The sequence below is a fragment of the Oreochromis niloticus genome, linkage group LG3 (genome assembly GCF_001858045.2).
Source record: "Oreochromis niloticus isolate F11D_XX linkage group LG3, O_niloticus_UMD_NMBU, whole genome shotgun sequence".
NCBI classification, from domain to species: Eukaryota; Metazoa; Chordata; class Actinopteri; order Cichliformes; family Cichlidae; genus Oreochromis; species Oreochromis niloticus.
The window spans coordinates 75425398-75453345 of NC_031967.2; the positions used below are offsets into that span (position 1 = coordinate 75425398).

A 27948-nucleotide genomic window follows, 5' to 3' on the forward strand; every position below is an offset into this window, starting at 1 on the left:
GATGCATTCAGATGACTCATGTATAATCTGGACTGCTGTTACAACTTCCAATTGTATAGTGTTTTGAAAAATACAGGTCAGTGTTCAAAAATGTTTTGCTCGTTGGTTTGATTGAAAGCAAAATATACAGTATATGTCTGTGAAGGTTCTCAGTCATCCAGGTCTGAAGAAGCTTCTCGGATGACAGGTGAAACGTCTTCAAGCAACTCAAGAAGTCCAGACGCTTTTCTTTCCAAGCTCCTTAGTCCAAAATATACAGTACATACTATGTGTGTGTGTGTGTGTGTGTGTATGTATATATGTGTATATATATATATATATATATAGATGTGTGTGTGTGTGTGTGTGTGTGTGTGTTTTCACAGAGGGGAGGTCACAACAGGAGTTCCCTGAGTTGACATTAATGAACCATAAAATCAGTTTGGACGAGGACTTCCCAAACAGTTGGTAAGCACAGAAGTACATTCAGTCTTGACACAATTACTTTTTTTGATCTAGTTCTTGGTCTCCCTTGGTTTGGAGAGACTAAACAGCCACTTCATAAACAAATGGCACAACATAGAAGAGCCTCCTTCATGGGACAAGATTCAGCGGCCCATCTGCATCTAAAGGTCAAAGGTTACTCTTTCGAGGATGCCAATGAGAGACAGAGAGGCGGTGGTTTACGACACCAGCTGTCTGCCATCTATAATCCAGTTTTGAGATCCCTTCCCAGAAACCTTAACGTCCACTCATATCCTGGGCCATCTGACCTCAGTAAATCACACAACGACACAAACAGAGTAACATAGTGTACGCTGTTAAGTGCCAGGAGGATTGCCCTCCCTTTTCTGATAATTTTGTGCACTGGTTTACCTTCTGATTTAATATGATTAAAGTTTTGATTTTTGCCTTTTAACTGTAACCTGGTTTTATGATCACTTGATCTATTTGAGAGCAGATGTGGGATTTTTATGTCTTTTCTCGATATGCACACATTGTCTGTGAGGAGAATTTGCAGATTTTGAGCTTTGCTTGGATTATTTTTTTTTATGTTGATTCAATATTTCATTAAAAACAAGTTCTGAACCTGAACCTCCAGTCTGTGAAATCTTAAACTTAATTTCCTGAGGCATTAATAAAGTATGCTGATTTTTATCCTGTTTAAACATCTTAGAGTGCAGTGCTGCTGTCATAAAAATGCCTTTGTGTCGGTGAGCAAACACCGCGAGATCTGCGACTTTATCACTTGAACGGGCGGCTCTTAATTCTCCGGCACGCGCTTTTTGGTGAGTTTGCGAGAACGCGCAGGAGATATCAACTGTCCGGTGTGCTTTCCTGCCACAGACCGAGTGCGCTGCTGGTGGATTCACACTGTAGTGATGCAGGAGAACCAGGAGCTGGAGCAGCAGCCTGCTAGAGCCTCCACCACCTCCTCAGGAGCCCAGGTCAGTAAGCAGGACGCGTGGGTGGGTTTATATCTGATCCTTCTCGGTGTGGGTGGAAGAATAAACGAGTATCTGCCGGTTGTTGCCTCCGAACCTTAGTCAGGAAACCACTGGCTGTTCCGGGATCCGTGACTGGCTTGTAGACGGTGTTTTGGCAAAAAGTGTTTGACTGCAAAAAAAAAAAAAAAAAAAGATTTCCACTGTTTCCGTGTGTTTTTTATGTGTAATATCTTTGCGTATGCTGCTAAATAAACTTTTGTGAACAGGTAAGTCTTTTTTCACACCGAATGCAATTCGTCATGCATCTGGATTCAATTAGTCACGCTTCTCACCTCTTGGAGTACTTCCGGTAAAGTATTATCCACCATCGTCCTTATCTAGGACAACATCTGCCTCTCAGACACCACCCTAACTGAGTCCAGCTCCATCCCCACAACATTGCTGGCCTCGCAGATGAGTTCATTCAGTCTGTTGGCATCTGTGACCCTCAATCTGACCCTCCCCCCAGCATGCAACAGCATGGAGGATTGCACTGACCACAACAGACTCACAGAAAATCCTGAGAATTGTCCGACAGATGTTGAAGGACCTCAGCCGACTGATAAGACGATGAGTTTTACTTCTCACTGTTTTATAGTGTAGTATCCATCATGTATGCTACTTTGCTCAGTGGACTCTTAAAAATATTTCATTGTGTTCGAGAAATAAACCAACAACAAATACAAAACACACTAACTAACTGTCTATTAGCAGCTTTTTCCCTAAAACACAATCAGGTGAGAGAAATAGTCCACTTCCTTTCAAAAAAGGAAAATTTAGATAAAAAGGAAAATTAGTTTTACAAATGTGCAACCTGAGCGTGAGACTATCACACACTCAGAAGGATCCCAGAGAAAAGTAAAACTGCGTCTTCACACAGCAGCCAGAGTGTGTAAAATGACAATTTCTCTGACTCACAGGATGACCCCCGGCCACGATCTCGAACACCTCCCAGACTCTATAAAATCATTTAAGAGACACAGGCTCTCGCTTCTCCACTGAGAGCCTGGGGGACGGTTTTGATCTGACCAAGGAGCCAAATTTACGGCCTTCTGATGAATGAAGAGTGCAGTTTTTGAAACCACCAAGACAGTTCTGCAGACACTAGAAAAATACGCAAATCCTCACCAGCTGCCCTGTGATCCAGTGTTTCTGGTCCCCTCATCACATCCATTCTGACACTTAAAACAGCTCTTTTGTGAACACTTTTCTAAGTATATTATACTTTTGTGGCACATGTAATGTGATCATCAAAGAACATGATCTTTAAAAAAAATCTTTAATCATATGCTTTGAAAGCATGTCATATTTTCATGAAACATTTATTTGTATGTTATAATGTTTTTCTTACACTGTGTGTAATTTTTATAGAAACCTTGCTCATTGTATGAATGTGTAATTAATTATCTTTTTATCTATAATAAAATGTTTAATCTTGCATTTTTGTACTTTGTGGTTATTGAATAAAAATGAGTCACACATAGCACTGATAAACACAGACGACTGAAAGAAATGTTTGATGGAAAAATGAAACAAGTGTTGTAAAGAGAGGGTTCTAACTCACCAGTGTTTAAATCAAAAAGTCTTGAGTCTGTATGTAAAACATGAAAAACTCCATAGCAGTGATACTTGTTCTTACATAGGTGCACTTATTCTTTGTTATGGTACTTTACTGCTCCAATAAAACAAGATGCTCTCATATTAACGGACATTTTTGGGCCATCCTGTGTTCTCATTTGCTGTATTCTCTTAATATATTAGAGCTATTTTGGGGGACAATAATACTTATGTTTTCAATCAGGTTGTGATCTTAAAGTCACTCTCACAGCGATGATTTTAGAGTAATGTACAACAGTTATGGTAAATGGCAAATGGCCTGTATTTGTATAGCGCTTTTACTAGCCCCGCCTAAGGACCCCAAAGCGCTTTACATACCCAGTCATCCACCCATTCACACACAGGTGGAGGCAAGCTACAGTTGTAGCCACAGCTGCCCTGGGGCAGACTGACAGAAGCGAGGCTGCCATATCGCGCCATCGGCCCTTCTGGCCAACACCAGTAGGCGGTAGGTGAAGTGTCTTGCCCAAGGACACAACGACCGAGACTGTCCGAGCCGGGGCTTGAACCGGCAACCTTCCGATTACAAGGCGGTTTGGTCCCTTTGAAGCTGGTACTCCAGACCTGTGTTGTCATCCAAAACGGCAAACACATCTTGATACTCCACCTCTAACTCACTGTCTTCTTCTGCATCATCAAGGATAGACCCACTGTCCTCCTGCCAATTGGTTGTTTCTTCCTCTTTCTCCTCACCATATAATCAAAAAGCCTTCAAGAAGTTTGAACCACTGTCTGTTTTCGTCCGGGTCACTTTTTCTCTGATGTGATACTCTGAATGGATTTCTTCTAATGTTGCAGCAAGAACATCAGATGTGTGTGAACCTTTAATACGTATACAAGCCAGTGCAGCAGAATGCCTTTCTAAAGAGATGTCATCTATCCAATGACAAGTCACTCCTAAGTAGCTGTGCTGTCTGGCAGACCAGCAGTCTGTTGTGCTAGCAACATAGTTCACAGTGCTCAGTTTTTTGATTCAAATTCAAATTCAAATTGTATTTGTCACATACACAGTCATCTGCCCTTTGGTTTCACCTGCACAAGTGCCAAGGTAGGCCTCCCCTGCATAATAGACCCTGTGCACGAGAAAATGCTAACTTCCTGGTTTGAGACCGGATGTGGGGTTGTATATTTCCAGTAGCTATACTTTGCGGTCAATCGCTACTGCGAAGATATACTTCAAAATCATGTCCAAAACTCGAAAACAGAAGGATCGCGTTAAGTTACAAATAGGAGAAGGTGGGAACACTCACCACTGTTGTGTCATAAAAATCTAACGATCAATTTTGACGTTTAAAGAGTTTAGATCGATCAGTTGTTTACATCACTCAACACAAGCAGAACTGCATTACAAAATCAGAAGACACATCGTCCACATTCAGAAGCACATCTCTGTATAGTGACTGGTCTTATGATTTAAACAGGCAAATGTTCAGCATTCAAACTACAGGTGAAGAATAGTCAAACCAGATGTTTCCCTGTTATGTCGATATCAGCTAGTCAAGTACACACCTACACAGCATGTTAACAAACCGTGAAAAAAAGCCACACAAAAAATGAATGATTGCTGGTAAGGGTTTCTATACATTAGTATTTACGAAGGGTATGTTGTGACTTACCTTCAAAATTACGGAGGTCCCTCGCTATAACGCGGTTCACCTTTCACCTCGCTGTTTCACGGATTTTTTAGTGCAAGTTTGCATGCTTATTTTTTTTTTACGTCACATTGTGTCCTGCGTCTTGATCACTGCAGACGATCTCCTCCGTGACGTCTCTCCTGTACAGTACAGAATCGCTGCATCGATCGCTAGCAGTGTGACTCTGCAGTACTGTATGTCCACGATGTCCGCGAAAGGTTTTGCACCGTCAAAAAATAAAATTGGCTACTTGATTTCACCTATCTCTAGTTATTTTTAGAACATAACACCCGTGATAAACGAGGGACAGCTGAGAAATATAACATTTGAATCCCTTTTCTCTTTTGCTCTGAGGTGCGGGGGAAAAATATCGACAAGTCGATGAACATCATTTACAGATATATTGGGTAAATGCCCAAAACATCTATAGAAATGTAAATCGCCGCTTGATTCATTCATTTGCTTAACTTGTTTTGGACTGTAAACAAGGTGCGAATAGGACACCGGAAACAAAGCTCGCCACAGGAGTTTCCGCACCGGAAGTAGCATATGCTAACGTGCACATAGTCTATAGGTTTTCCCTTTGTCGGGGCTGTTCACATCACGGACAAACAGTATCCCACATTCATGATTTTTAGTTTACAAACACTTGTTGTAATGACTAACTACTCCTGACATTTTGGAGATGTTAGCTCTTTATACAGTAATGTTACAGCGGGATACAAATAATATCAGGCTGATCCTGCCACGATTTGTTCCCCCGGTTCAAATCACGGACAAACAGTATCCCACAGTTGTTTGTTTTTAAACCCATTTTGCACAGAGAGGCATTTTTTTTTTATGTATTGATAGCAATGTTGACTATTATTACACAGGAAAAAAATAACTACACGTAAAATAATCACACCGTGACGCCTCTGCCTTTCTAAATGGAGGGACAGTAACTGCGTGTTGTGGGATAAAAAGGGGTGTTTTACTTTTTATTTTAGCATCAGCATTATTATTATTTCAGAATCATATAACCAGCATTGCATTAAACATTTATTGAAGCTATTGACATTACATTAACATTTGTATTACAGTGATTGTGATAACCTCAGGTTGATCTTCTATTTACAGGTGCCAGGATAATCATATGATCTTTCATTGCAGGTGTAACCATGATCATTTTTATACATATTGCAGTTTGTTGCTCATTATAGAGTTGTGCTCAAGTTAATAAGGGTTAAAAGCTACAGTCAGCGCGATGTCTGGCTGATCTATGGAGTGGAGTGACTTCGAGCATGAAGGCCGCACGCGCTTACATAACACTGATATCATGTTATTCTTTTATGATCTTTATTCCGTTATATCTTTTGTTAGGTTTTAAGTGGCGACAGTTGATTAAATAACATTCATTAAATATTACATGATTGATTCAGAGCATTACACACCGATCGCCTTAACAATCTGTGAAGCCTTGTAGCTGCAATGTTGCGTCTCCATAAGGGACAGTTGGCTCCAGGAGATAAGTGCCTGTCCTCGAGAAGAAGAGAATGTTCCTTTGTTGTGTCAAAAACTGTCAACATTGATTGTATTGTACTTGCTTTACGCATGAGGGGGTGTTCTAATACCCTGATTTTCATAAAACAGTTGTTGTGTGGTTTTTGAGGTGAGATCTGATGCTGTCTGCGTACAGTGTCCATCTCCCACGCGTGCATTCATTAAAATCGTCATTTGACTCAACCCGGCCGGACCAGTGTTGTTATTTTGGTTTTCCTCTTGTATCCATACCCAATATTTGAATCCGTAACAGTTTGGGGGCTCGTCCTGTGGTATTGGGGTGGAAGTTGGAAGTTTGGACGGTCCGAGGTGGTCGAACGGACAGGCACCAGCCAGTGGTCTGACGTGAGTGGGCAAGCCGGCACATAAAGGTAAGGCACGACCTGTTGATTTTATCCGAAGTGTGCCAAATTGGATATGATAAAATTAAAGTCTACTCACTGAAATTGCTGGTGAAGGCCTGTCTTGATTTTGATGAAAAATCTCATATGTATGTAAGCGTGTAAAACCTGCAGATAGTCAGATTAACAGAAACAGTATTTTGTCTCTATCTGCCATTCTGCAATTCATCTCATGTAAACAATAACGTGGCGGACAGCGTGACGTGAAAAAAGGCACATACCTTTGACGTTGCGTGACGAACTCTGTATTCCTCGGCCACACGTAAACGCAAAAAAGGAGTTTTAAACAATCTCCATTTTCGGTGATTCGAAACGCCGTTTACGTGTGGACGAAACAGCTGCATGTTCAAAAATACCCGTGTAGGTGCTGACGTAGCTTAAAAGAGTCAGTAGTTACTTTCTTACCACCTGTCATTTATTGCAGATTACTTGTATTTGCTTAATTGTTTACTAAATGTTTGAGATGTGAAATAAACTGCAATGGAGCAAAATATGGGTGTGTGTGGTTGGAGGATGTGTTTGCACACGCCGGGGGGGGGGACATTTTTCATGTAAAACAAAGGGGGGCCTAGCAAAAAAAGTTTGGGAACCACTGGGATAGGAAATTAATATGAAAATTAAAATAAAGCGTAAATTTAACCAGGAAAGAAAAAAGTAAAATATAAAAATTAATGTTAAAAATAAAATAACTGTACAACAAAATACACAATATAGAAAATATACATAACAATAAGAGCAGCTGTATGAGTAATAAATGGTAATGAAAGAAATGCAATGTCCAGGGTTGTGCAATCCACATATTTAAGTGTCTTATGATAGAGTGATTTGATTTGATGACCCCACAGTGTAGTTGTGCAGTAAACAAATGTCCAGAATGTCCAATGTGTGTGTAAAAACCATATGTGTGGGTCAGTACTATGTGGTGGTGTGATTGAGAGACCGTATCACCTCCACCACATAGTACTGACCCACACATATGGTTTTTACACACACACTGTCTCTTAGTGACGCTGAAAAACTAGTTCATGCATTTATTACTTCCAGGCTGGACTACTGTAATTCAATCAATCAATCAAGGTTTTATTCGCCACGTGCAGGTTGCCCTGCAGTGAAATAGGACCCCCCCCCCCCCCCGACCTTACACACACAACACAGACATCACATAGGGATACAGGTCGGAGATCAGTAGAAAAAAGAAAGGGAAAAAGAAACACTGAAATATACACTACAATGGGAAAGTGCAAGAGGAAAAAAAGAGACCTCTACTCATGCTGGGCTCCTGGGAGGACAGCATGAGAACAGGAAAAAAAAAACTCCTCTGCACAAAAAAGCACATAAATGTCCACAGCACAACATTATGGAACACATGACAAGCCACAGGGTCGGGTGGGGGGTGAGGAGTAATCTGAAGCAAACACAGCAGCCATCCTGCCCAGCACTACCATTCCAGCGCGGGCTCAGACCCGCCGTGTTCCCAGGAAGGAACAAGCATCGAAGGCGTTATTATCAGGATATACTAAAAACTCCCTGAAAAGCCTTCAGTTAATCCAAAATGCTGCAGCAAGAGTCCTGACAGGGACTAGAAAGAGAGAGCATATTTCTCCTGTTTTGGCTTCCTGTTAAATCCAGAATTGAATTCAAAATCCTGCTCCTCGCATACAAGATCTTAAATAATCAGGCCCCATCTTCTAGTACCATATCACCCTATTAGAGCACTTCGCTCTCGCTCTGCAGAACTACTTGTTGTTCCTAGAGTATTTAAAAGTAGAATGGGAGGCAGAGCCTTCAGTTTTCAGGCCCCTCTTCTGTGGAACCAGCTTCCAGTTTGGATTCGGGAGACAGACACTATCTCTACTTTTAAGATTAGAATTAAAACTTTCCTTTTTGCTAAAGCATATAGTTAGGGCTGGACCAGGTGACCCTGAATCCTCCCTTAGTTATGCTGCAATAGACGTAGGCTGCCGGGGATTCCCATGATGCATTGAGTTTTTCCTTTCCAGTCACCTTTCTCACTCACTATGTGTTAACAGACCTCTCTGCATTGAATCATATCTGTTATTAATCTCTGTCTCTCTTCCACAGCATGTCTTTTATCCTGTTTTCCTTCTCTCACCCCAACCGGTCGCAGCAGATGGCCCCGCCCCTCCCTGAGCCTGGTTCTGCTGGAGGTTTCTTCCTGTTAAAAGGGAGTTTTTCCTTCCCACTGTCGCCATAGTGCTTGCTCATAGGGGGTCATATGATTGTTGGGTTTTTCTCTGTATCTATGAAGCGCCTTGAGGTGACTTTTGTTGTGATTTGGCGCTATATAAATAAAATTGAATTGAAGTCTACACCCACACTGATTCAGCTGGAAGTGAAACACACAATACATACATAAATACCTGTGCACTCGTTGATTGAGTGAGAAATGACACACACACCTATATCAAAATGCTGATTCACTGAGAAGTGATCCACACACAACATACACATGCACACGCTTGTGCAATGAAGAATGCTTTGCTAACAAATGCTTATGCTGATACGCAAAATGCTGCACACAAACATCCAAATACAGAAGTTGTTATTATTATTATTTTGTGAGTTCATGATTTAAGAATCAGCTCTTTAAACCAGGCCTGAAATTTAAAGTTATGAAATATTCTTACTGGAAGCAGTCGCAAACTGTGTTTCTCCATGATTATAATGGGTTTTGGAGAAATTCACTTATATGGGACACTGATCACATGACATGGTCCTGAGTCTAAAAGGATTGCAGCGAGTCAATCCAGTCCAAAATAACAGGGAAGTGTTTTCCTTTGAAATGATGATGTGATCTTGCTGTTAATGGATACTCGAATAGGTTGTGCGTGAGACTCCATTATCAGCAATACCTGGTATGGATGTGTGTGATTGAAAGCATGCGACTGGACAATGATGGACTGACGATGTAGACTAAAAGTTTTGACTGACTTGATACTGAGACAAAAACTGCACCGACCTTAGGATTAGTAAATGTCGACAAACAATTCACCCAGCCGGTAAGAAAAGGGTGGATGTATTGTTTTGTTTTGTTTTTGCAGGAGCAGGAGGACAAGAGAGACCGGAGGGGGAGACTGTAGCTTCACATGAGAGTGTGGAACTGCAGACTGAACCCTTTGGCTGCTAATTTTAAGTTACTGATGTTTGCATTAAGGAAATTGTGTTTTATTGGCTGTGTTTTGATTAAGGTATCAGATTATATTGTTGGGAATACCAAATGCTACAGTGGAGAAAACGTTTGAAATCACTCATGACTGGAATATGTTACTATTAACCATAGCAGGCCACTGTAAAAGTTGATTACATTTTATAGAGGAAAATAGCCAAAACTTTAACAATATTTATGAATAAAAGGGGAAGGGTAGATTCGTCATGTTCAAAATAGAGATATGTAATAATAAACACTGGTCCATGTGATTTAGGTTCTCCCTTAAAATAGTCAATAATTAAAAAGTAGAATACAACCGACAGGGGCATGTGCTAGTGTAACACTTCCAGTTCTTCATAAATCACAGACGCTCAGAAAGGTTGGCTTTTCACGATTTATTCCTCACAGTGCAAATACGCCTTGTGTTGACAGAGGAGCAGAGAATCACCCGACTGGAAGAAACTCGTAGCTGCAGCAAAAAAATAAAGGTTAAAAGCTCCTCGGACAGAAGTTCTAGTCTGAGTACGTGGGAAAGGTACAAGGTAGCATCAAGATGAGGTTGGGGAAAACTGTAGCACCAAAATAAAGCTGTGGGAGAATGATGGGAGTGTCATCTGTAACTACTGTTGTTGTTGTAAATATAGTTTTTCTTGGATCTGAATTGCCCAAACACAGAGGTCATCCCACATAAGGTCCATCCGTTAAAGGGGGACAGAGGGCCATAGGGGTAAGAAGAATTGGACCTCGCAAAACTGGCTTATAAGGTGTAAGTGATCTCTTTAAAAAGAGATCAAAGGGGGAATTGTGAGATTATTATACGATCTCATGCCACGTTATACCCCTAATTAAAGACTGTGAAATTATTATGTCGTTTTAGTTTGCATTGTTCTCCTGTCATGTTTTTAGTTGTTAGAATCTGATGAGCAATATTTTAATTTATTTTTTGATTTGGTGCTTTTATGTTTTCTACCTGAGGGATTGCCACCTTAACGTGGTTGGGGGGTTTGCGTGCTAGACCAGCAGAAGCTTAGTCTTCAGGTGAGACACCCAAGTTGGTCAGGTCATAAGGTGGAGGCCTGATAAAGTGCAGTCCAATTAAATGACAAAAACAGTTCTCCAGAGTAGGGGTGTCATGATTAGTTGACTAGTCACTATTACGTCGACTATCAAAGTCGTCAATGACTAATTCAATAGTTGGCACATGATTTGAAGCTTTGTAAGATCTTGAAAGATGCAGGAATAAGTAGTAAGATTTAAGAGTGTAATATCGGACTGAACGGAATACAGTTACTCATATTTTGTGTTTTAAATACGTAATGCCGGTACATCTATTCCATTACTCCCCAACACTGCCCCTAATCCAGAGCACCCACCCAACCCCCACACTGTTCTTGCTTCCATTGCCACCAGGTGCCCCCTTTACATTTCTGTCTGCCCCCTCATATATGCCTGTCTACAACCGGCCCAGGTACTGTCACTGGGTTCATACTAAAGGAGTGTTCACAAGAAATCATCAGTATCAAACTGTGACAACAAAAAATGTTCATTAAAGCAACCAAGAATGGGATAAGTTTGATGTGACTCTTTAGTAATGGATGGGGGAAGCTCTGTGACAATTTTATCAACAAATAAGGATTTCATCGTCTTCTGGATGCGATACCTTGGCCTCCAGTAACACTATGAGGAATCTTAGAGTCATTTTGACCAGGACTTGTCTTTCAATGGAAATATTAAGGAAATGTTTAAGCTTGCTTTCTTCCATTTCTGCAATATATTTAAAATTAGAAATATCCTGTCTGGTAAGGATGCAATGGCTGTTTTTTCTATCCATGTGTGGATGCACCTGCCCACCTCCCAAATTGTACCCAATAGTGATGGGATTTCCGGCACTTTTTAGAGAACCGGCTCTTTCGGCTCCAAACCGGCTCTTCAGGTTGTTTTGTTCCTTTAATTCTTTTATTACTAACAACACTATAAAATTATGCACAAAAGGAATTACTAATGTAAAAAAAGTGGTTTTATTTATATATGTTTATATATAAATATATGCGGTGGCCCGTAGAGCCAAAGTACGTACAAACTCCAAAACACATTTCTAGCGTTAACTGAAATTCCAAAACAGAGCTACCTAGATCACTTAAATTACACAATTGAAAGCATATGTGTATTGTTTGTGTATTTATACACAAGCACTCATATATATTAAAATAATTTAAAAACAAAAGCTCAACACTGCGCCTAGCATCCTGGAGCACTTCTGTTGTCTTTTGTACATGTTTTGGAGTTTTTACCTGCTTCTGAGTTTTTACGTGTTTTGGAGTTTGTAACTGTTTTGAAGTTTGTACGTGCTTTGTCTCTAGGGGCCACTGTAAATATACTTTTATTTATTCACTCCACATAAAATGTAATAAATAAATCATACAATACAAAAACCAACTATTCACATTTCAATTTTTAACTATTTAAATTTTCAGCTTTTTCCTTTTAAACAAATTTAAAGTGAAACAACACAAAACACTGCAAACCACAACACAATTAAATATAAATTTAAATATGAAAACAAAAAGAAGATGCACATTCTCTGTCATATGGGCCTGCATGAATAAACTTTCTGAATCCTTTATCATCCGCAACTGAAAATAGTTGTGGATGATTACTATACCTTTCTAATGTGACGTTGTTGTCCCTGGCTCTCTTTCTCTCTCTCTCCCTCCCGCTCTGTTCCTGTGCTACTGCGAGTGTAACTACCGCCCCTCCCCCCCTCTTCCCAGTGCAAAGCACAAGGCTTGCATGCGGAGTGAAGCTGAAAAAAAGTGCGAGAGAGAGGGTGAGAGGAAAAAAAACCAAAAAGCAAAAAAAACCCACGGCTCGTGATAAGGAGCCAGCACGCGTCGTTCACGTCAAAGATCAGGCTCTAAGAGCCATTTCGTTCGTGACCGACACATCACTAGTACCCAAACTCTATACCTCCCTCCATCCAACCACACACTTCTTTGGGTTTGCCATCAGCCCTGCCTGCCTCGTGGACTCCGGGACTGTGACCAACCACTGCACATGATCCACCGAGGTATCACTATGAATGACAACACCATCCAGGTAAGGAACAGCATATGCAGTGTGAGGACGCAGCTAGCGCTCCACGAGGTGCTGGAAAATGGTCGGGCTTCAACCAAGGCAAACAGAAGTGTGATGAATTGATACGAACCATACAGAGTAGAGAAGGACGTTTTTGTCTGTGGACTCTGCACACAAGGGAATCTGCCAGTGGGCGTTGGTTAAATGTAGCATAATAAAAAAACAAGCAGTGCTTATACAGTCCGGGTCAACACGGGGCATGGGATAAGCATCAAACCATGAGACCTTGTTCACTTTGTGACAATCACCACAGAACCGTATAAAACCCTGCGCTCACTTCTTAATTACCTGGAAGCACTTTAAAGACAACCGGCCCCTCTCAACAGCCAGACAGGCTGCGTTTCAAAGTGGTGCTCCGTGATTCAATTATATTCAATTCAATTCAATTCAATTCTATTTTATTTATATAGCGCCAAGTCACAACAAAAGTCGCCTCAAGGCGCTTTATATTGTACAGTAGATAGCACAATAATAAATACAGAGAAAAACCCAACAATCATATGACCCCCTATGAGCAAGCACTTTGGCGACAGTGGGAAGGAAAAACTCCCTTTTAACAGGAAGAAACCTCCAGCAGAACCAGGCTCAGGGAGGGCGGGGCCATCTGCTGCGACCGGTTGGGGTGAGAGAAGGAAAACAGGATAAAAGACATGCTGTGGAAGAGAGACAGAGATTAATAACAGATATGATTCGATGCAGAGAGGTCTATTAACACATAGTGAGTGAGAAAGGTGACTGGAAGGGAAAAACTCAGTGCATCGTGGGAATCCCCGGCAGCCTACGTCTATTGCAGCATAACTAAGGGAGGATTCAGGGTCACCTGGTCCAGCCCTAACTATATGCTTTAGCAAAAAGGAAAGTTTTAAGCCTAATCTTAAAAGTAGAGATAGTGTCTGTCTCCCGAATCCAAACTGGAAGTTGGTTCCACAGAAGAGGGGCCTGAAAACTGAAGGCTCTGCCTCCCATTCTACTTTTAAATACTCTAGGAACAACAAGTAAGCCTGCAGTGCGAGAGCGAAGTGCTCTAATAGGGTGATATGGTACTACAAGGTCATTAAGATAAGATGGGGCCTGATTATTTAAGACCTTGTATGTGAGGAGCAGAATTTTGAATTCAATTCTGGATTTAACAGGAAGCCAATGAAGGGAAGCCAAAACAGGAGAAATATGCTCTCTCTCTTTCTAGTCCCTGTCAGTACCCTTGCTGCAGCATTTTGGATTAGCTGAAGGCTTTTCAGCGAGTTTTTAGGACATCCTGATAATAAAGAATTACAGTAGTCCAGCCTGGAAGTAATAAATGCATGAACTAGTTTTTCAGCGTCACTCTGAGACAGGATATTTCTAATTTTAGAGATGTTGCGCAAAATGGAAGAAAGCAGTCTTACATATTTGTTTAATATGTGCATTGAAGGACATGTCCTGGTCAAAAATGACTCCAAGGTTCCTCACAGCATTACTGGAGGCCAAGGTAATGCCATCCAGGGTAAGAATCTGCTTAGATACCATATTTCTAAGATTTTCAGGGCCGAGTACAATAACCTCAGTTTTATCTGAATTAAGAAGCAGAAAGTTAGCGGCCATACAGGTCTTTATGTCTTTAAGACATTCCTGCAGTTTAACTAATTGGTCTGTGATACTTGGCTTCATGGATAGATAGAGCTGCGTCTCATCTGCATAGCAGTGAAAATTTATGCTATGTCTTCTAATGATGCTGCCTAGGGGAAGCATGTATAATGTAAATAGAATTGGTCCTGGCACTGAACCCTGTGGAACACCATAATTGACCTTAGTGTGTGAAGAGGACTCTCCATTTACTTGAACAAATTGGAGTCTATTAGATAGATATGATACAAACCACTGCAGTGCAGTACCTGTAATACCTACAGCATCTTCTAATCGCTCTAATAGGATATTATGGTCAACAGTATCAAACGCAGCACTAAGGTCTAGCAGGACAAGCACAGAGATGAGTCCACTGTCAGAGGCCATAAGAAGATCATTTGTAACCTTCACTAAAGCTGTTTCTGTGCTGTGATGAGCTCTGAAACCTGACTGAAACTCTTCAAATAAGCCATTCCTCTGCAGATGATCTGTTAGCTGTTTGTCAACTACTCTTTCAAGGATTTTTGATATGAAAGGAAGGTTGGAGATTGGCCTATAATTAGCTAAGACAGTTGGGTCTAGAGATGCTTTTTGAGTAAAGGTTTAACTACAGCCACCTTGAAGGCCTGTGGTACATAGCCGATTATTAGAGATAGGTTGATCATATTTAAGATCGAAGAATTAATTAATGGCAGGACTTCTTTGAGCAGTTTTGTAGGAATGGGGTCTAAAAGACACGTTGATGGTTTGGAGGAAGTAATTATTGAAGTTAACTCAGAAAGATCAATTGGAGAAAAAGAGTCTAACTTAACATCGATGGTACTAAAAGTAGCTGTAGATAATATTACATCTGTGGGATGATTATTGGTAATTGTTTCTCTAATGATAAAAATTTTATTTGTGAAGAAGTTCATGAAGTCATTACTAGTTAACGTTAAAGGGATTGTTGGCTCAGCAGAGCTCTGACTTTTTGTCAGCCTGGCTACAGTGCTGAAGAGAAACCTGGGGTTGTTCTTATTTTCTTCAATCAGTGACGAATAGTAAGATGTTCTGGCTTTGCGGAGGGCTTTCTTATAAAGCAGCAAACTATTTCTCCAGGCTAAATGATGATCCTCTAAATTTGTGACACGCCATTTCCTCTCCAGCTTACGAGTTATCTGCTTTAGGCTACGTGTTTGAGAATTATACCACGGAGTCAGGTACTTCGGATTTGAGGCCTTAGTTTTCACAGGAGCTACAGTATCCAGAGTCGTACGTAGTGAGGAGGTAAAATTATTAACAAGATAATCGACCTCTGTTGGAGTACCGTTCAGGTAGCTGCTCTGCTCTATGTTGGTACAGGGCATTGAAGATGATAACAGTGGGTGGATTATATTCTTAAACTTAGTTACAGCACTTTCAGAAAGACATCTACTTTGATAAAGTCTACTCTCCAGTGCTGTGTAATCAATTATTATAAATGTAAATGTTATCAGGAAATGATCAGACAGCAGAGGGTTTTCAGGAAACACTGTTAAATGTTCAGTTTCTATGCCATATGTTAAAACAAGATCTAGAGTGGGGCGATCATGGCTCAAGAGTTGGGAGTTCGCCTTGTAATCGCCTTGTAATCGGAAGGTTGCCGGTTCGAGCCCCGGCTCGGACAGTCTCGGTCGTTGTGTCCTTGGGCAAGACACTTCACCCGTTGCCTACTGGTGGTGGTCAGAGGGCCCGGTGGCGCCAGTGTCCGGCAGCCTCGCCTCTGTCAGTGCGCCCCAGGGTGGCTGTGGCTACAACGTAGCTTGCCATCACCAGTGTGTGAATGTGTGTGTGAATGGGTGGATGACTGCATATGTAAAGCGCTTTGGGGTCCTTAGGGACTACAAAGGCGCTATATAAATACAGGCCATTTACCATTTAGAGTGTGATTAAAGTGGTGGGTGGGTTCTTTTACATTCTGAGAGAAGCCAATTGAGTCTAATAACAGATTAAATGCGATGTTGAGGCTGTCATTTTTAGCATCTACATGGATGTTAAAATCACCCACAATAATTATTTTATCTGAGCTGAGCACTAAATCAGATAAAAAGTCTGAGAAATCAGAGAGAAACTCTGTGTAAGGCCCAGGTGGACGATAGATGATTACAAGTAAGACTGGTTTCTGAGTTTTACAGCTGGGGTGGACGAGGCGAAGCATCAGGCTTTCAAATGAATTAAAAGTCTGTGTGGGTCTTTCGTTAATTAATAGACTGGTGTGAAAAATTGCTGCCACACCGCCCCCTCGGCCTGTGCTTCGAGATTTCTGGTAGTTAGAATGACTCGGGGGTATGTTTGGGGAGTATGATTGTGTGTACATGTCTATGTATGTCTGTCCCTACGTTGGGTGAGTGCTGAGTGTTTGTATATGTGTGCATGAGGGTGGGAAAGCATGTTTATGTCTGTGTGTGCCTGTTTGTCTGTGTCTATATGTCAGGTCGGGTCTTACACTCCACCTCCCTGGGTACTCCCAGGCCCTCCAAGTGTGGAGGCCTATCTCCCCTCACCACACTCCCTGCTGGTAACTGATGCCCTCAGGGATTGGTGCATTGGTGGTTCTTGGTGTCCGGGGCTGGGCGCTCAGGTATGCACCAGCTCACTCCCGGTGGCTACTTGGCGGGGCCTGGTGCCTGTCGCTCGGTCAGGCCTCTTCCGGGGCAAAGGGGGCCCTCGGGCCTCCGGCCTCAGGGCCTGCAACTCGGTTTACTCTGGCACAGCTGGCTGCCGGCAGAGCCGGCGGGCACGCCGGTGCAGCCCCTCTGGCTTCTGCTCCGTGGCTACTGGGTGACCCCTCGTCTGGGGATCTCCTCAGCCCTTCCCAGGAAGGTGGCACGGATGCCCCTCCGGTGGTACTCCTTGGGCTCTCGCACTCTGGGGCCTCTGGATGTCTGGAGCCTGGATCTCCTCCATGCCTGCTTCATGCCCTGGGGGACGGGGCTATGGGCCTCCACACCCTCTAGCAGACCGTTACATGGGGAAACCTTTTGTATACAAGCTTGTTGATCCACACAGGTGTGCACACGGGTGTTCACTGTTCGTAGACATAAACTACACCTTTCTTAGCTGCTACTTCAAAGCACATTGTGCGCTGTCTGTCCTGCGTGCTGCACAACAACTTTCAATATTTAGTATTTACTGCTGTTCACACTTAGCTAGATTAACGTGATGGTGTTGTGTTTAGTATGTTGCTTTGTTTTTGTTTGGTTTTTTTTGCTTGTCTTCTCTTCTTTTTCTCTCAACAGGTGATCCAGGAGATTTTTTTTTTTCCTTTCTCTTTGTCTTTGTAAGTGCCCTTTCTCACTGTCCCTTTTCCCTTCTGTTTTTTCTTTTCCTTCCTCTCTTTCTTTCTCCCTTTCCTATCCCCCAGTCATGTCTGTCCCATCTGTAACAACTGAAAAGAAAATAAATAATAACAACAAAGTTTGATCAAATGGACCAATACGGCAATGCCATGATGATCCATTTGGCAAAATAAATCCATTTGGTATCCTTGTTGGTCTTCAGACAACAATTCTGACGGCTTAAGAACCAAATGGGACAGGCAAAAAAAAAAAAAAAAAAAAAAAAAAAAAAAAGAATGACTCGGGGGGTGTTGATTCATTTAAACTAACATACTCATCCTGCTGCAACCAGGTTTCTGTAAGGCAGAGTAAATCGATTTGTTGATCAATTATTAAGTCATGTACTAACAGAGACTTGGAGGAGAGAGACCTAATATTTAATAATCCACATTTCACTGTTTTACTCTTTGGTTCAGATGTGGATACTGTATTGTTCTTTCTTTGTGATTTTTTTATGTTTAAGTTGTTTATTGTTGGGTTTTGGTTTGTTTTTTGTCTGTTTGGGAGCTGACACAGTCTTAATGGAGATGGGTTTTTGGGGGGGTAGCAGGAGGAGAGAAGCTGCAGAGAGGCGTGTAAGACTGCAACTCTGCTTCCTGGTCCCAACTCTGGATAGTCATATTTTGGGGGGTTTAATAAATTGGTCCATATTTCTAGAAATGAGAGCTGCTCCATCCAAAGTGGGATGGATGCCGTCTCTCCTAACAAGACCAGGTTTCCTCCAGAAGGTTTGCCAATTATCTATGAAGCCCACATCGTTTCTGGGACACCACTCAGACAGCCAGCAATTTAAGGAGAACATGCGGCTAAACATGTCACTCCTGGTCTGATTGGGGAGGGGACCAGAGAAAACTACAGAGTCCGACATTGTTTTGGCAAAGTTACACACCAATTCAATATTGATTTTAGTGACCTCCGATTGGCGTAACCGGGTGTCATTACTGCCGATGTGAATTATGATCTTACTGTATTTACGTTTACCCTTAGCCAGCAGTTTTAAATTTCCTTCAATGTCGCCTGCTCTTGCCCCTGGAAGACAATTGACTATGGTTGCCGGTGTCTCTAGCTTCACATGTCTGAGAACAGAATCACCAATTACCAGAGTTTGACCCCCGGCGGGTGTGTCGCCGAGTGGGGAAAAATGGTTAGACACATGAACAGGTTGGTGGTGTACCTGGGGCTTCTGTTTAAGACTATGCTTCCTCTTCACCGTCACCCAGCCGCCCTCTTTCCCCAGCCGCTTGGGGTCTGCCGGGGAACAGCTAGCGGGGCCTACGCTATCTTCGGCTGCACCAGCTACAGGGGCCTGGCTAGCTACGGGTGAATGAAGGGTGCGAAGCCGAGTCTCCAATTCAGTAATCCTGGCCTCCAGAGCTGCAAATATGCTACATTTGTTACAGGTATCATTACTGCTAAAGGAGGCCGAGGAGTAACTAAACATCTGACACAATGAGCAGGAAAGTGCAGGAGGGACAGGTGAAGTAGCCATGGTGCTAACGAGTCGGCTACGAGCTAAGCTAAGCTAGCGAAACAGTAAAGAGACAGTGAGTGAATACTTTGGCTATAAATTAGGTAGTGAGTACACAGAAAGGGTGATTCAGATGAAGCACATTAAGATTATACTATGAAAAAGGGATGTATCAAAAGATTTAAATTAAATTGCTAAGCAGAAAAGCTACTCAGAAACACCACTGTGTTTGAGCAGGAACAGGAAGTGATACTATACCACAAAGCGAGCGAACACCAAGTGACAGCGCCACCAAGAGTGAGAGTCGTGCAGACGAGCAGGGGGGAGAACACATCTTCAAACCACTGCTGTAATGCAGGAACATCACCACCACCACAGCACATTTTTGAGAAAAATCGAATATTTTTGTCCTTGAAGATCATTTCAGAGTTTTTAACGAGCTGCAGGAACCCTGTTCAGTGTGAGTGGAGAACAGCCAAGTCTCCTCCTCTGATAAACCTCCACATGTACCACTGAAAACTGTTAAATTACTTTGAATCTGAAATCATGGCTTAAACTACTTGTTGTGAGACCATTTCTTTATTTTTTCACACCAAACTGTTTAATAAGACAAACTTTACACAGAGTTCATGAAATATAACTAACACTTTAACATTATCAGGAGTTTCATAATGCAAACTTCAAATTAACAAGAAAACAGCTGCAGAACATGTGGATCAAAATAAATTCATTAAAAAATAACATGTGGACTTCAAGAATACAGTAAATACACTAAAGTACAAGGAGGAGCCAAAAATAGAGGTTTAATAGAATTTGAAACAACTAAAAGTAGTCACCTGTGATCTTTAAAATGGTCTTGATGTGTGCTGCTGTTTTAACTTTTAACACTTCTTTAAAATGAATACTTTAAAAAAAAGAAGTTAATTTTGGAAAAACTAAGAAAGTTCAAATGAAAGAAATTGACTGTTAAGTCTAATTGTTGAATGTTGTCATTGTGGTTCTTAAATTTGAGAGTCTTAGTTTAATCTATAGGATCAAGACATTCCTTTGTCTCTGACCACCTCTCCAGCTACTCTGTGCTGGGGGAGGTTTTATTGTAGACACATCTGTTGTGAAGATTCTGTTTGTTGTTTGGTAAGCTTCCTGCCCTTTGTATGGCTTCACTGTGTTGTGCATGGTGAACCAATACAGGAATTGAACCATATATTGGGTTTGGGGGAGATTACCATTTTATGACTAAGGATGTTGTTAAAAACAGTTGGAAGTCACACACAAAGAGAGACACACATTCTCACACACTCACTCAGACACACACTCACACACACACACACACACGTTCTTGCACATGCATATGCAGGGCTCGCAAAATTTCAAAATCTCTGGTAGCCCTTCGGGCAGGCACTCTTCAGTTTTTGGTAGCCCAAAATAAATTTAAGTAGCCCGAATAAAAAAGAGAGCAATTTTTTAATGTTTTGTTTCCTTTACAATATTATACATTAAAGTATAATATTGTAACAGAAACAAAAATTAATCAGAAAATTGTTAAATACAAATCACAACTGTATAAAAATTACAATCATCAACTCAAATACTTGGTTCTAATTGAACAGAAATTTCTATGAACTTGTAAGAACTGTGTAGAACATGAATCAGTCTGTGTCAGATCCTGAATCTGAAAATTCCACTGAAGTCAAGTGTAAGGGGTGAGTGGAACCAAGATCGAGGCCATTTGCTTTTTGAAGTTTGCAAAACTGCTAAATTTGGCCAATGGTAGTTCACTCTTTGCAACATAGTACGCTTTTGAAAGATTTTTCAGGACTTCTGCTTGTGCTTGTTTTATTTTTAGTATGTTTTTTGCAATTGCTGTTTGTTCTGGAAAAGATATTGCAGACTGGGTGTTGCAGACTGGGTGCAGTATAATGCATTTCTTGCGTTTCTCATGGGTTCTGATGGGGTCTTTCTTAAAATTGATTGATTGATATACCTTTATTAGTCCCACAAGGGGGAAATTTCATAAGGCTGCCGACCTATTGCACGCAATGGCGGCGCCATCTTACCCTCCGACCATACATACATTACACAAAACATCACATGGGGAAGACAGGTCAGAGGGGTATAACATGGAAAGGCACAACATGAGGAAAGATGAGGAGAAAAAAAATAACTCCACCCAGACTGAGCTCCAACAGGGAGATCAGTTTGGGAACAGAAAAAAAACACCTCTGCACATAGCACATGAAAAAACTCTTAATACACCAAAGAAACACATGACAATCAATCAATCAATCAATCAATTACTGGTCCCAGTTACAAAGGCGCTTGTCGACTCAAATGAAATGAAACTCACAACACACCCGGCAGAACATCATGTTATTTAGCTCGTCATATTCCAGCCACAGAAATTCTTTTGTCCATGAAACCAAAAAAGCTGAGCTTTCTTTTTGCCTCATAGTCTGATTTGTCATATCTTTTCCGTTTTGTGGTAGGCTTTTATTTGGTTGTCCCTTCTTCACCCTGACCTGTCTTATTTGGCTCAGCAGAACTAAAATACCGACATAAATCCTGCTGCTTTTACACACGCACTCACATAACGGTCAGCGATTCTCTGCGCAATCAACCTCTCACATGTTTAAACTTGCTGTGGGAGATTTCACTTGTCACGTTTGAATAGTAAGCTAATGAGTGATAAGACGATGTCAGAGGAATTGGTGCGCAATTAATCGTCACTCACCAATCAGTGCTGCCGCTCTCTACACACCGTTCGCGCGATCGCAAAGTGAAAGCAAAAAACAAGCACAAATTCAAACGCGATTTCGATATGTCACATATTGACAGCGGCTCATCGATGCCAATAACATAATTACTCAGCTACATTTGCGAAAGAAAATGCAAAAGCATTGACACATATTTTTCCTTCCTATGATAGCCCGACGGGCAGGGCTGAGATAGATTTTGGTAGCCCGACTGGAAAAATCGCTAGCCCCGGGACGTCGGGCTAGCGATTTTGCGAGCCCTGATATGGGTGCTTACACATACACACTAATAGTGCCTTATCTTAGAACCATTGGGGGGTTTTACGGTGGGAGGTGCTTGTGTTGTGTTGTATTCTGTAAACTGTAACTGTCATGTCCATAAAAAGGCTATGAGGACAGCTGCTCTTTGAAGGATTTGGGCTTCAAGAGCTGGTTCTTGACCAAAGCGTCCCTCGTTAGCGAGTTAAAAAAACGGATGAAGATGATCTCTTATGTCTTGCGTTCTTCATGAGGAATAAGTCTCTAAACTAGCGGGGCATGTGGAAACACAGACCCAACATTGATATATATCCATATCTGTAATTTTGATACAATATCAGTTTGGTAAAAAATATATTTCTATAACTTTAATAATACAGTAACAAGTACAACTACTAAACACTACTGTGTCCTAAGACAACAAAGAATAAAATGTAACAGGGATAACATTTTAGAAAATTAAATTCCCTCAAAGGAAAAAAATAAACTTGATATGCATATCTATACATGCAGGTTCCTGAATGTAACATTCAGGGTTATTCACTGCAGCTCCAGAAATCAGAGCTACCTCATCAGATCCAAGTGTGACATCAGCTGACACTCTTTACAGGAGATTCCATCTGAACTCTGTGGAGCCTGATCTCAAGGTTTTTAAGTCCGACCCTGAAACCAGAAGAGGATCTTTCTCTCTCTTCAGATTCATTGTGATCCAGTGATTTCAGTCCTGCATGATCAGGCTGATGTTTGCACAGAGCAGATAATGAAGTGAATGTTTTTGCACACTGGTAACAGTGAAACAGTTTATGTACAGTGTGGGATTGTTTGTGTTCGGAGTATGAACTGAGATTCCTGAAGCTCTTGTCACACTGGTCACAGCTGAAGTTCACTTCCATGTGTGTACGTTCATGTTTGTTACGATGGCCTGATTGTGAGAAGCTTTTGTCACAGTGTCTGCACTTGTATGGTGTCTCTTCTGTGTGGATTCGCTTATGCTTTTTCATTAAGCTAATGTGCAGTGGTGAAGGATGACCCACACTGGTCACAGATGTGCTTTTTGACCCCACTGTGGAAGAGGTCATGTATTTTAATGTACTTGGGTGTGGGAGCCTCTCACACATTCTTTACAGTAGTTCATTTTGACTCCAGCGTGGCTACGTTGATGTGTTTTTAGGTCCCATTGATGATTGGAAGTTTTTCCACAAAGGTCACAGAAAAATGCTTTCCCACCACCACAGTGACGACAGGGTTGAGAACTGGATCCATGTGCTTTGCTCCACTTCTAAACAAAGACAGTGTAAGTCAGGGAATTCCTTCAACATTTTTATCCTGAACGTCGCCTTAAATAAGGAGCATCTCTGCCAACGTCCAATTAAATTTTACTGTTTACATTATAACACTCAGCTTACTGGACAAAGATGACTCTTCATTTTTCCAAACAGTTCATTCAGTATAATTCCACAAGTTTACTGATCAGACTTGCTCCAAACAATCAGGTTAAAATCAATACATCCTCACAGTAACTGCACTAGTAGAGTTGCTTTCTGGTGTGGATCTGTTGGTGTTTTTTCAGGTGATGTGGAGCTTTAAAAGTCTTCTCACACAGGTCACATTTATAAGGTCTCTCCTCAGTGTGGCTAAACATGTGTTGTTGTAATTGAGAATCTGTTGTAAACAATTTCCCACACTGATCACAGCAGGAAACATAATTTCCAGTGTGAATCCGTACGTGAATATTTCGGTACTTTTTTTCACTGAAAGTTTTTCCACAAAAGTCGCAGCTGTACTCCTTAATTCCAGAGTGGGTAACTAGATGGCTCTGTAAGTTGCTACTTTGAGCAAAGACTTTACCACACAAGTCACAACTGTAAGGTTTAAATCCACTGTGGATGAGTTGGTGTGTTTCTAAGGTATGAGCCCGCTTAAAAGACTTTCCACACAAGTCACAGCTATACGCTTTAACTCCACTGTGGATGAGTTGATGCATTTTTAAGTCTCCAGCCCGGGTAAAAGACTTTCCACACAAGTCACAGCTATATGCTTTAACTCCACTGTGGATGAGTTGGTGAGTTTTTAAGCTGTGAGCCAGGGAAAAAGACTTCCCACACAAGTCACAACTGTAAGGTTTAACTCCACTGTGGATGAGTTGGTGTCTTTTCAAGTTTTGAGCCCGGTTAAAAGACTTTCCACACAAGTCACAGCTGTAAGGTTTAACTCCACTGTGGATGAGTTGGTGTTTTTTTAAACTTCCAGCCTCGGTAAAAGACTTTCCACACAAGTCACAGCTGTACGCTTTAACTCCACTGTGGATGAGTTGATGCATTTTTAAGTCTCCAGCCCGGGTAAAAGACTTTCCACACAAGTCACAGCTGTAAGGTTTAACTCCACTGTGGATGAATTGGTGATTTTTTAAACTTCCAGCCCGGGTAAAAGACTTTCCACACAAGCCACAGCTGTAAGGTTTAACTCCACTGTGGATGAGTTGGTGATTTTTTAAGTCTCCAGCCTGGTTAAAAGACTTTCCACACAAGCCACAGCTGTAAGGTTTAACTCCACTGTGGACGAGTTTGTGTTTTTTTAAGTCTCCAGCCCGGGTAAAAGACTTTCCACACAAGCCACAGCTGTACGCTTTAACTCCACTGTGGATGAGTTGGTGTGTTTTTAAGCTGTGAGCCCGGGTAAAAGACTTTCCACACAAGCCACAGCTGTACGCTTTAACTCCACTGTGGATGAGTTGGTGTGTTTTTAAGCTGTGAGCCCGCTTAAAAGACTTTCCACACAAGTCACAGTTGTACGCTTTAACTCCACTGTGGATGAGTTGGTGTTTTTTTAAGTCTCCAGCCCAGGCAAAAGACTTGCCACACAAGTCACAGCTGTACGCTTTAACTCCACTGTGGATGAGTTGGTGTTTTTTTAAGTCTCCAGCCCAGGCAAAAGACTTGCCACACAGGTTACAGCTGTACACTTGAACTCCACTGTGGATGAGTTGGTGTGTTTTTAAGCCTCCAGCCTGGGTAAAAGACTTGCCACACAAGTCACAGCTGTAAGGTTTGAATCCACTGTGGATGAGTTGGTGCATTTTTAAGTGTCCAGCCCGGGTAAAAGACTTTCCACACAACTCACAGCTGTAAGGTTTAAATCCACTGTGGACGAGTTGGTGTGTTTTTAAGCTTTGAGCCTGGGTAAAAGACTTTCCACACAAGTCACAGTTGTACGCTTTAACTCCACTGTGGATGAGTTGGTGTGTTTTTAAGCCTCCAGCCTGGGTAAAAGACTTTCCACACAAGTCACAGCTGTACGCTTTAACTCCACTGTGAATGACTTGGTGAGTTTTTAAGTGTCCAGCCTGGGTAAAAGACTTTCCACACAAGTCACAGCTGTAAGGTTTAACTCCACTGTGGATGAGTTGGTGTGTTTTTAAGTCTCCAGCCTCGACAAAAGACTTTCCACACAAGTCACAGCTGTAAGGTTTAACTCCACTGTGGATGAATTTGTGTCTTTTTAAGCCTTCAGCCCGGGTAAAATCCTTCCCACACTCATCACAGCTGTATGTTTTCTCTCCCTTTCTTCTGTGAGGTTTGTCGGCCTCCTGAGAGCGCTGACTTCTTGCTCCATGTTGGTCCTGCAGTGACAGAGATACAAACAGAGGCAGTGAGTGAAATGCAGTCGTGGAACAAACTGAAACTCCCTCCATCAGTGGAATCAAACATGTCCACAAACATATTGTAGGTGTGTTACCACCACCTTCTGGTGAAATTATCACATTTCAATGATGTGCTACAATGAGAGTTGTAATGAAAAATACATATTGAAGAAATATTGATCAGCGGAGAAAATCTTTTACTCATAAAATATTGTGTGTTCAACTGATGATATTGTTGTTTTAATGTGTGTAGAGAAAATATGATCTTTGTATTTTCTTGTAATTCTGTGGTTTTTGGTTGTGAATGTAAATTGTGTATGTATGGAGGAGCCCAGGATGGAAAAGATAAAGCTGCTGTTAATAGGTTTTTAAAAACCAACTAGCTGTGCACACAATTTCAATAACAATGTAACTGTGATATTTTTCTTACCTTTTGTGTTGAAGTCATTGTTTCCTCTGTAGTGGCTGAGCTGAGTCCAAATGGCTGAAATTGTTCCTCTGCTGCTCCACCAGACTCTTCTCCTCCTGTTACTCAGCTGGGACACAAAAAGTATATATATGTATATTATTCCTGATAAAATACATATATATAATCCATAAAGCACCCCTCCATTAGCCAAACCCATCTGTTTTCTGATTGGATAGTTAAATTTGTGATTGACATGGGGCGATCGTGGCTCAAGAGTTGGGAGTTCGCCTTGTAATTGGAAGGTTACCGGTTCGAGCCCCGGCTCGGACAGTCTCGGTCGTTGTGTCCTTGGGCAAGACACTTCACCCGTTGCCTACTGGTGGTGGTCAGAGGGCCCGGTGGCGCCAGTGTCCGGCAGCCTCGCCTCTGTCAGTGCGCCCCAGGGTGGCTGTGGCTACAATGTAGCTTGCCATCACCAGTGTGTGAATGTGTGTGTGAATGGGTGAATGACTGGATATGTAAAGCGCTTTGGGGTCCTTATATAGCGCTTTTCTGGTCCCTAAGTACAGGCCATTTACCATTTACCATTGACATGACATTGGCCAATCAGATGAAAGGAAGAAAAGTAGGGTCAAAATTCGTACTTGTAACTTGCAGAGTTTCACACATATTTTTTGGTCCACACACAAATCTTTTTTACGCACACACAAATTCTTTTTACACATATAAATCCTGATTTAGAGGTACAAAACTGATTAACAAGTACAAAATATTTATGACTACAATTTGAGCCCATAATTGTGGGCTCAATTATGCAATTTCTGTGCAAAAGTCAAATCTTTGAATCACTCAATGTCTTCATGTGTCCTGTAGGTGCTCCAGTCTCTTTAAAGTGAAAAGTCATGCAGGTTACCTGAAGTATAAGTTTTCTGTCAGTTAATCAAGGTGACATTTGACCTAGTAATGTTAAAGTAACCCATTCAAGGTGCTTCAGTCTTAGGTAATGATTTGGTTATCTTACCCACTGATCAGTTTCTGCACCAGAGCTTCTCTCACCACAGGCAAAGCATAGCTGGGAAAGGTCTTTGGAATATTTTCTCTGAATACGAGACAATTCCCTTTTTAGGGGATGGTTGGCAACTCTAATAATTAACCTTATCAGTAAAATCATAGCACCCACCCACGTGTATAGAAACTCCGTCATGCTAGCTAGTGCGCAGTACGAAAAAGTCAGCATAACAAAAATAAACTACACGTAAACTTGGTTTATATCTGACCAAGACAGACTGCAGGGTAGAGCAGGGTGATATGACCAAAAATATTTATCACGATATACATTTGAAAATTTGTGATAACGATATAACTGATGATATAATTGACACTTGACAAAATACTTTACAACTCCACAACTTTGATGCATTTTTTTTTTAAACACTAATATTGTATTTTCACTTAAACAAGCAGCTGTTTTTATGTGCATTACAGTTATATAAAAACT

The 27948-nt window shown here is 41.5% G+C and overlaps 1 protein-coding gene across 1 annotated transcript; it reads right to left on the minus strand.

Moving 5' to 3' along the window:
• Positions 1-3606: 3606 nt before the first annotated feature.
• Positions 3607-25483, minus strand: LOC106097435 (zinc finger protein 239-like). Its single transcript, XM_025905231.1, has 2 exons — positions 24485-25483; positions 3607-3768 (listed from the first exon to the last, which is right to left on the minus strand). The coding sequence occupies exons 1-2, from the start codon at positions 25475-25477 to the stop codon at positions 3607-3609; spliced, it is 1155 nt and encodes a 384-aa protein (XP_025761016.1). The 5' UTR covers positions 25478-25483.
• Between the last annotated feature and the right edge of the window lie 2465 nt (positions 25484-27948).